At 40.8% G+C, this 10,308-nt stretch overlaps 1 protein-coding gene across 2 annotated transcripts; it reads left to right on the top strand.

The window, feature by feature from the left end:
- The first annotated feature begins 6,414 nt into the window (after positions 1–6,414).
- Positions 6,415–10,241, top strand: LOC105057522 (uncharacterized). Of its 2 annotated transcripts, XR_834002.4 has the most exons (7): positions 6,415–6,569; positions 8,094–8,254; positions 9,401–9,462; positions 9,533–9,610; positions 9,681–9,749; positions 9,809–9,937; positions 9,998–10,241. XR_834002.4 is itself a non-coding variant. In XM_010940169.4 (6 exons), exons 1-6 carry the CDS (start codon positions 6,460–6,462, stop codon positions 9,842–9,844), a joined length of 516 nt encoding a protein of 171 aa, XP_010938471.1. In that variant the 5' UTR covers positions 6,415–6,459; the 3' UTR covers positions 9,845–10,241. The 2 variants fall into 2 exon arrangements, 1 of the variants encoding a protein (XP_010938471.1); XM_010940169.4 differs by having other exon boundaries at positions 9,809–10,241.
- The last annotated feature ends 67 nt before the right edge of the window (positions 10,242–10,308 follow it).

The raw sequence follows: 10,308 nt of genomic DNA, 5'->3' as shown, positions 1-10,308 counted from the left end.
GGCAAGACCCTCCGACGCTCAAGTCAGTTCTCTGCCTCAACAAGAATGGAGTGCTCTAACAAAAATTTTAGCAGAGTTTTGGGTAAGAAAATGAGATCTTAGAGAATAACGTATCTGGGGCCCCCTTTTATAGGCGGAGGGGCAGCAGACCGATAGCGATATCTGTAACCGTCTGATAGTGGGCTGCCCAGGATCAGGTGGAGTTTGTTGCGAAGAGTAGTGGAGTGGACCCGTGGTTATCCCCGGGGCATGCCACGTGGAGTCTGCCGTGGGGGAATGGAGCGGCGTCTGTTGTCGCGACTTGCCATAGGATGGAAGAATCGTGCGGTATCTGTTGCAGAAAGTGGAGCAGCGCTGTGGCCGTTATTGCGGCCTGCCAGGGAGTGATGGAGCCACGTAAGATCCGCCACAGGGAGTGGAGCAGAATCGTGGCCGTTACTACGGCCTGTCAGGGAGTAATGGAGCCGCATAGGATCCGCCGCAGGGAGTGGAGCAGAGTCGTGGCCGTTACTACGGCCTGCCAGGGGGTCCAGACTTGTCGGCTGAAGTTCGGTTGGAGTCTGTAGCTGGAGTCGGAAGCGAAGTCCGGTTCCTGTAGGAGCTCGGACGAGGTCTTCCTACGGTCGAAGTTGGGGGCGAAATCCGGCTCCCGTAGGAGTCCGGACGAAGTTCGTCCGTAGCCGGGGTCGTGGGCGGAGCCCGGCTCCCGTTGGAGTCCGAGCGAAGCCTTCCCGCAGTCGAGGTCGAGGACGGAGCCCGGCTCCCATGGGAGTTCGGGCGAAGCCTTCCAGCAGTTGAGGTTGGGGATGGAGTCTGGTTCTCGTAGGAGTCCGGACGAAGTCTGCCTGTAGCTGGAGTTGGAGATGAGATCCGGCTCCTGTAGGAGTCCGGTCGAAGTCTACCTGCAATTAAAGTCAGGGACGAAGTTTGGCTCCCTTAAGAGTCCGGACGAAGTTTACCTGTAAACGAAGTCGTGGGTAGAGCCCGGCTCCCGTAGGAGTCCGGGCGAAGCCTTCCCACAGTCGAGGTTGAGGACGAAGCTCGGCTCCCATGAGAGTCCGGGCGAAGCCTTCCAGCAGTCGAGGCTAGGGACGAAATTCGGCTCCCGTAGGAGTCCGGGCTGAGTCTGCCTGTAGTTGGAGTCGGAGACGAGATCTGGCTCCCGTAGGAGTCCGATCGAAGTCTACCTGCAATTAAAGTCAGGGACGAAGTTCGGCTCCCTTAAGAGTCCGGACGAAGTTTACCTGTAAGCGAAGTCGTGGGCGGAGCCCGGCTCCCGTAGGAGTCCGGGGGAAGCCTTCCCGCAGTCGAGGTCGAGGACGGAGCCCGGCTCCCATGGGAGTCTGGGCGAAGCCTTCCAGCAGTCGAGGCTAGGAATGAAGTTCGGCTCCCGTAGGAGTCCGGGCTGAGTCTGCCTGTAGCTGGAGTCGGAGACGAGATCTGGCTCCCGTAGGAGTCCGGTCGAAGTCTACCTGCAATCAAAGTCAGGAATGAAGTCCGGCTCCCTTGGGAGTCCGGACGAAATTTACCAGTAGTCAAAGTCGGGGATGAAGTCCGGCTCCCGTAGGAGTCCGGACGGAGTTTCCCCGTGGCCGGAGTCGGAGACGAGGTCCGGCCCCCGTAGGAGTCTGGACGGAGTCCGCCCGTAGTTGGAGTTGGAGACGAGATCCGGCTCCCGTAGGAGTTCGGTCGAAGTCTACCTACAATCAAAGTCAGGAATGAAGTCCGGCTCCCTTGGGAGTCCGGACGAAATTTACCAGTAGTCAAAGTTGGGGACGAAGTTCGGCTCCCGTAGGAGTCCGGACGGAGTTTCCCCGTGGCCGGAGTCGGAGACGAGGTCCGGCTCCCGTAGGAGTCCGGACGGAGTCTGCCCGTAGCTGGAGTTGGAGACAAGATCCGGCTCCCGTAGAAGTTCGGTCGAAGTCTACCCGCAATCAAAGTCAGGAATGAAGTCCGGCTCCCTTGGGAGTCCGGATGAAATTTACCAGTAGTCAAAGTCGGGGACGAAGTCCGGCTCCCGTAGGAGTCCGGACGGAGTTTTCCCGTGGTCGGAGTCGGAGACGAGGTCCGGCTCCCGTAGGAGTCCGGACGGAGTCTGCCCGTAGCTGGAGTTGGAGACGAGATTCAGCTCCCGTAGGAGTCCAGCAGTTGTAGAAATCTGCCGTCGGTGAAGTTCGATTGTTGGTGAGGTCCGAGGCGGTTCGGGTTGGGGTTGAACCTGGTTGGAAGAGGTCTGGAAGGGATTTGGGGAGCAGCCGACGGCCGTAGGAGGTCGGCTGGCGGCAGAGCTTAGTGAGCGCTTGGGGCGGCTTGATAGACGACTGGAGGAACTTGTGTTGAAAGAGTTTGGGGTGGTGCAGTGGGAGTTCATCTGTCGGGGGAGTTCAGTCAGCACCGTGGAAATCCGGCTGTTGGAGAAGTCCGGAGAGATATCATCTGCAGTCGAAAGTCGGATGAGTCTTGGGAGGATCAATCCTGCTGAGAACTTCGGCTGAGGGTGTTTTATACCCAACAGGTTGGATGTAGTTTAGCTTGGATGTATCAAGCTTATTTGATAAATAGCCTATCCAAATTTAATATTTTCCTTTTTCTTCTATCATGAATCTGCCTCCATCTACCAAAATGTATGGTAGAATTGAAAATAAGTGTCCTATGTGATTCTTTTTCTTTTGAGAATTATAATGTATGACTGATGTATCTAAGTTTTCTCTTTTTTAAAAAAAAAAAGAAAAAGACAACGCATCATTGCTTTGGATTTTTATTATTCATACAGGATGAATAAAGATTGAATATTATTTTTTAAGAGAAGTAGTGAACATCGAATATTTGTTAACCAGAAAAGATAATGTTATTATATTTGCAAACTTTTTGGATCTCGTGGAAGGTACTACTTGGTTATGTTCCTTGTTTCTTTTTGTTTCCAATATCCATAGAGAATTCTATCAAAAAAAAAAAAAAAAATCCATAGAGAGTTGTTAAAGAACACCATTATCCATAGAGAATTGTCAAACAACACAATGCAAACTTGTGGAATCATGTGAGGCATACTCGCGCGGTTGCTCGTCCTTGAATTCTAATCTATACTGCTTTTTCTATCTTTTTCTATGCAAACAATTGAACTAGTTGGCTCTTATATTTTTTACTCAGAATTGATATCTTACATCATGATATTAAATACTTAGAATAAATAAAATAATAATTCACAACGTAGCCTTCATATTTTTATTAAATTTATTGGAAATAAATGTGATGAATAATAATTTAAGTGCATTTGCAAACTTTACTTGCTGTGATATCTTAAAATATGGACTTGCTAAGTTCGTCTTGAGTCAATCTTAATCAAGCAAACACGGTCTGATCTATTTGACATGAAATTTAAAGGTGCATTTGATTATATTTTTTAATTTTTAATTTTTAAAAAATATTTTTAATATTTTTAATATTTATTATTAAATAAAAATAAAAAAATAAAAAATATGTTTGATAACAACGTTGTTATAAAGCAAAAAGCAATATTTGAAGACGACAGGTGAAGGGCTCGACAAGAGAAAAAGATTTAAAAAGGAAGGAAGAATGGGGTGGGAAGGTGAAGAGTTCGACGAGAGAGAAGAGTTCAGACTCTTTACTCTTTGATTTGACGTTTTAGAGGTACAAAAGTAAAAAAAATAATATAAATTTTAAAAAATAAAAAAATTTTATTTTATATATAAAATAATTATTTTAATTTTTTTTATTTTTTATGATGTTATTAAATATTATTTTTTAATTTTTATTTTTTAAAAATTAAAAAAATAAAAAAATATTTTTTTAACGACTAACCAAATGTACTATAAATTTTTTTTAATCCCTATACTATTGCATTGTTAAACAAAACATATTTCCTCGTATGATCGTACCTAAATTTTTAGATCAAGATAAAATATTAAAAATCAAATCAGGCATTAGAGATCTGACTGGCGTGTACTAACAGTTTTAAAATTTAAGGCATTTTTTTTGGATAAGACGAATGAATCATACCAGTCTAGTCTAGTATAAATATATTCAACAATATCAGCAAACAAAATGTCATGAAAGGGTCTGGGTAGAGCTGAGTAGTCAATCCGAAGATCAATCCAAAATGATCTTCGGAATGCTCAACGAATAAGGCTATTCAAGCTGCAGCTCTGCTCTCCTCTCAGTAGGCATAATTGGTCTGGAATGCTGTGCAACCATTCACAAGCTACTAGATGTTTTAAAGCAGGAGGTGCCAAATCCTGGCAGGTTCCGATTAAACGCCAGAGAATAAATAATCGGGAAGGAGCGTGTCCTGATGGTCTGGATATGGGGTCTAGAAGTGATAATTGACCTTCTGATCTTTGATGATGTTGGGATGATATACTCATCCATTGAATTCATCTATATATGATGGAGAGGAGGCCATCTATTCATCCAAACTCGGTCCTAAATCGAACATTTTCTAGTGAGGGATGGGGCTCTACGATCATGCCTAGGAGAGATAGTTGTGTCGGATTGCGCTCCTCCAATTTTTTTTTCTATATTAAAAAAAAAAATAAAGAGTGCCAAATCATTGCACTTGATGCCGCTGGATCAATCTAATCATTATAGAGTAGTCTCCCTCTAGATGAATGTACTCTGCCTATAAACAAAGTTTAACATAAATCATACTAACCCCGGTAGCCCTTAGATCGGCATCAGGGACGTTCTTGTCATGTATACTGTTGTTGCCCCCAATAGCAATTAGAGATAGGAAATGAGCAGTGCCTAGCACGACACGGCCCAGACCCACCAAGCCGAAGATTTAATTGGCTATGCCAGGCACGACCCATGTAGTAAATAGGCCATGCTCGGCACGGTCCGTGTAAACAAAACTCCTAGCCTAGCACGATCCTAGGCCTAAGGGTGGCGGGCCATACCGGGCATGACTTGTTGGTCCGTTAGGCCTGCAAGCCTGATGGGCCTAATAGGCTATTTTTATTTTTATAATGTAAAAATTAAAAAATATTAAATAATAAAAGTATATGAGAGATAGGAGAGATATAAAATAGAAAAATTACATCTTCAATTTATTAATATTCATAATATTAATATATGTTAAAATTAAATTAAAAAAATTGAAAAAAAAATTAATGAATGATGAATTTTTTTAAAATTAAAAACATGAAAATAACTTTTTCTTAAAATTATTAAAAGAATCAAATGATTTAGAAACATGATGAGAAATTAAGAATCTTATTTCACACAAAGGCCACAACTAGGAGCTTATGACGGATATAAATGGGTCGTGCCTTATCTTAAGGGGGCCAGGCTGGCATGCGGGCTGGGCCGTGCCTGGTCCAAGCCCTTATGGGCCATGCTAGGTTGGAGCCGTGGGCTATAAAAGCCCCAGTCCAGTCGGCCCCCTTCTATGTATCGTGTCTGGCATATCCCATTATTGTAGCAAGTGAGTCATATCAGACACGATCCAATTCATATCGGATTGGGCTGTATAATGGGCTGCCTGACTCGATGCACATGTCCAGCAGCAATAAAAGTGTTAGAGCCTCTAATTATAAATTCAAATCCACATCTATGACCACCACCAAACACACTACCATTGAAGTTCATCTTAAGGAAACTTGGGGATGGGGGCTCTTGGATAATAAAGACCATCCCGGTCGCTACAAGAGCTAAAGAAGAGTCTCATATGTTCTGAGTTGTCAAGGGCTCTCCTATGATGTGCGACTGTATGATTTCAGCTGCATGTATAAATATTTTCTTCAGGATGAATCTTGGCTACCGATAATAACTCATAGTAAGCTAGATAAACACATCAAAGACTTCGAGATCTATCTATATTTCCGCCGATACACCTCTTGAGATAAGCAAGAAAGGTATCCACTAGCATCACTAATCGGATAAAATCTAACGAGCTACTGGACACTGAAAAGCATGTGAGCTACTAACCTTAGGCCACCTTTCAAAGAATGCCTCTATAAAGCTCATAAAGATCTTTAGTCTTGATCTCTGAACTGTAGTCGAATCATTAGACTGATCATGCCCCACAGTTAGCCGAGGCGGACCTCAACCCCTACTTGAGGTGTCATTGTTGCGGACAAAGATTCAACCCGTCATGTGAGGTATTATCCATTTCGATCTATGAGACTCACGATTTTGCCCTTTAAAAAACACCTTACGTGAGAAAAATTTTTTCTTTCTTATAAGTATGAGTCTCCCTTGACTAACAATCGATGTGGGACTATTGGTGCCTTTCACATTATTAAAACCACAACAGTCTCACTATTTAAGAATATAATAAACAGATAAAAAATTATTTATATAAATTTATATTTAATAAAATAATGATAATTATAAAATTTAAATATACCATATCAACGATACACACCCGTATCGTACCCGAGATATCGGTATTCAACGTTTGCTATTTTTGTTGACCGTGAGAGGGAAAGGACGATTTGAGAGATGGTGAAGGAGGAGCCCTCCCAAGCTTTGACAGAAGACGAGCGGCGGGCGCTCCGTGGGAGCAAATTCGCGCCGCTCCCGGCGCCCGCACCTGCTCGAGCCCAGCCCAGGTCTCTTCTTTCTCCTCTCCTTCTTCCTCCTTTTTTCTCGTCTTCGTTGATCCTTCTCTAGGGTTTTGTTCGTCCTTTCTCCCTTACTTCTTGATATGGATTCGAATGGAATGAGGAATTGGTCTCAGGTCAATCTATTTCGACGGTTAGGGTTATTATCAATAGCAGTGAATTGGTTAATTGGAATTATTCGAGTTCTGTTCCGCTTTATCAGGCGTTTATTTCACCGATCTAACAAGTTTGAAAAGCTAATATGAAAAAGGTTTACAAGAAGACATGAAGAATATAACAGGAAAGACCGTGCAAAATTTGAACTTTATGAATGAATCTAAGATTTCGGTTGAAAAAGGAGTAATCTTGTTGCAGACCATGTGTGTTTGCAAAGTATTTTCAGTTGAAAATATGAAGAAAGGAGTATAAGCTAATGAATCCTGTCCTCTTTGGGGTCAGCATTTTTAAGTCTTGGAACAGTTATTCGTGCCAATTTGAAATCTTGCTTAGTTGCTTATATATTGTAATGCAGTGAGCTGTTTGCTAATGAAAGAATGAGGTAAACTGGGCTGATCATGAAAGAAGCTTTACATGTTGTTCATGGAATTTATTCTGTTCTTTGTATATAAATATTGATCAACATGGTAGAAACCATAACCATAGGCATGGCCAGAGAGCCGTGTTTGGTGTCATAATTTCTGAATGGCTTAAAATTAAGGGGATCATCAAATCTTCTAGAAACCATCTAATCCTACAAAAGGTCTGTTTTTACTTCGGCTCCTTTAATATTTTTTTGAACTTCAATAATAAAATATGTAGCAGTCAAGGTCTGCCGTCTCAGTATCGGACCTTGTACTGGTAACATGTTGTTATAGTATTGGTTCGCCATCTCGTTATCAGACCATGTACAAGCCCGTATGGAGGTTGGTTTTGCATAATGAGACTCGGCAAGCTAACCTTGGTCCCAATCGTATGATTTGCCCCTATTGTTTTTTTTATTTTTTATGTTCTTAATCATGATTTTGAAGTTAGGCTATTTTGTTACTCTATGGTATGAACTCATACAATTGTATTTATGGTTTTTTTAGTATATATAGTGATAGAGGATGCATATTAAGGCTTTGTTTCTTCCAGTTTATGATGATTTGGTAAAGTGAAGGGCTCAATTGGGTTTAAAGATTTTGAAAAGAAAACAAAGTATGAAGACTAAAGTGGATGTATATAGAGAAATGACTTGAGGAGGAATATGTTGATAGCCTTTGTAAGAATGAGTAATAGATCATTGCCATAAAGTTTTAAGTGAATGTATATAGAGAAATGATTTGAGGAAGAATATGTTGATAACCTTTGTAAGAATGAGTAACAGACCATTACCATAAAGTTTAATTTGATAAATAGAAGAACAAGGCTAGCTATGATAATAGTTCATACGGATGATGTAATATAGATGAAATAATACCTACTAGGCTCTATTTTGCCTCTGTAAGTCATCACTGCATATCATTCCTGACATTTTTCTCCTCTATGAAAAAGGGTGGCTCACCCAGGTGGACCAGTGACAACAAACAAAGCTGCAGCTTTAGCAAGGTTTCTTGAACGAAAGCTTCAACAACCAGATGGATTGAAGTCTATAGATCCAAATCTTCTGGAAGTGGCCGTGAAAAATGCAAAGGCAACTGTGCATGCTAGTAATGGTATAATGTTCATTGCAAAATCCTTTTTCCATTCTGACTGTTTGTACATTTTGTTTGCTGCAAATGTATTTAGATAGATCAATCATTCATGATATTTGCAGAGGTAAAAATTTTCAGAGTCAGTAATAAACTCTTCTAGTCATTTCATGTTTTTTGGTTATAGGTTTTGTATTTTTTCTCATTATCCACTTTGTTTTTCTGTCAGCAGAATTTGTTAACAAATATGATGATGGGAAATGTTCCAAGTTTTTTTTTTTTTTCAAATTTTTAACAAATCTATAGATTCAAGAGGCCTCTTTGAATTCTGCTTCCTAAGTTAGAAAATGTAGATACTTTTACTATTTAAATTAAGACATTCATCTTGGTTAATTTTACTAATTGTTGGAACATAGATATCCAAGATTCCATAAATTTATACATAAATCTTTTCAGGTTTGGCAGCTTAAGTTAAGATCGCCTTTATACATAAATCTTTTCTTTCCACATCATCCTATCTTCTATGTTTCTTTACTTGGAGTTCAACTAGATGCACACACATAAACTTGCGTACTGATATAACAGCAAGCTCTTGACTTGCTGCTGGGCCTTTATGTGGACATAGTACTGAAATACAAGTATTATTTTTATAAGAGACTCATCTAGTCTCAAGATAAACATAGTTAGATTAATGTGTCATGTCCAGGTAACATGGAGATGCATTTATAAACCCACTTATGCACTATCTCATATATGATTTAATTTACTGTCTAGTATATATTTACATGCATGCGCATTTATGTTTTTTCCATGGAATTTCTTGCATGCTCCAACCACGACCTTTCGTAAATGGATCATCCAAATTGGCCTCTTATCTCACATGTTTCTATTGTTGTGCACCTAAAGTTTATTTAAGGGTGTTCTTGTGCTTTTTGTGGGTTTTTCTTGTCTAACTGCTAATGAGTTTTACCACCCATATATTTTCTTGTTACTGCCTGTTGAACTGAAAGATCAATATGTTTTCTAGTAAATACACTGCCTACTAGATGTTTGAGATGTCAGAGACAGCTAATAACTGAGGCTGTTTTCTCCCTCCACTTGTGCTTCCACAGAATATGATCTCATGAGTAGAATGAAAATAAATAACACCCGACCTTTTCTCCATCACAGAAGGGTCTTCAGCCTCTGGAAGAATGATACGACATGTTTCTTCCTTTGGGGACTCCTCTGAGGTAATACCGATGAGCATTTTCTTTCAAACAGTTGGCAAGGTGTGATTATAGACAATATTAACTCTTTCAGGATTCTGGACAAGATCAAGATAAAGAAGAAAAGCCAAAGCAAAAGAAGAGGAAAAAGAAGAAATTGGACTCCTCTGAGGTAATACAGTTGAGCATTTTCTTTTGGAAAGTTGGCAAGGCCCTGTTATTGACAGTATATGGTCTTGCAGGATTCTGGAGAATATCTAGCTAGAGAAGTAAAGCCAAAGCAAAAGAAAAGGAAAAAGAAGAAAAAAAAGGTAGTCCAATCCTCTTTTAGTTTCCTCTTTGGTTTCTGCTGATGCCTTTTTAATTGCAGGTGGTGCAAAGCCCCAAAAGTCACAATAAATCATGATTATTTGTTCCTCAAGTTTGTGCTTTAAAAATGGAATGACGATTCCATAACCTTCAACGCTAGAGTGAAGCAAGCATTGGTTCAACATTGTAGGTGGCTGATTTCCATAACCTTCAACGCTAGAGTGAAGCAAGCATTGGTTCAACATTGTAGGTGGCTGATTTTGAGTCCTTGTTGGACCTTGGTTGGAGTAATAGCAGCTGTTGGAAGTATGGGCTGAACAATTTCATGGCGACTTGAAATGCAATATCTGTTGGTTTTGACTCATTTTGATGCGTTCAGTGTCTTTAAACTTATGACAACCAGTTTTAGTTGATAACTTGCTCAGCTGGACAAGAACACAATATATGAGCTTTGGATTATCTCATAGAGAAGAAGTTTATGATTCTTGGTAAGAGTTGACTTCGCCCCTACTTGTTGATCATTCTTTTAAGCAATTTGAGTAGAACCGTTCTAAGCCAATA

This window comes from Elaeis guineensis, chromosome 14 (genome assembly GCF_000442705.2).
Source record: "Elaeis guineensis isolate ETL-2024a chromosome 14, EG11, whole genome shotgun sequence".
NCBI lineage: Eukaryota > Viridiplantae > Streptophyta > Magnoliopsida > Arecales > Arecaceae > Elaeis > Elaeis guineensis.
Note: the sequence above shows the minus strand (reverse complement) of the source record. Positions and strands in the feature narration are given on the sequence as shown.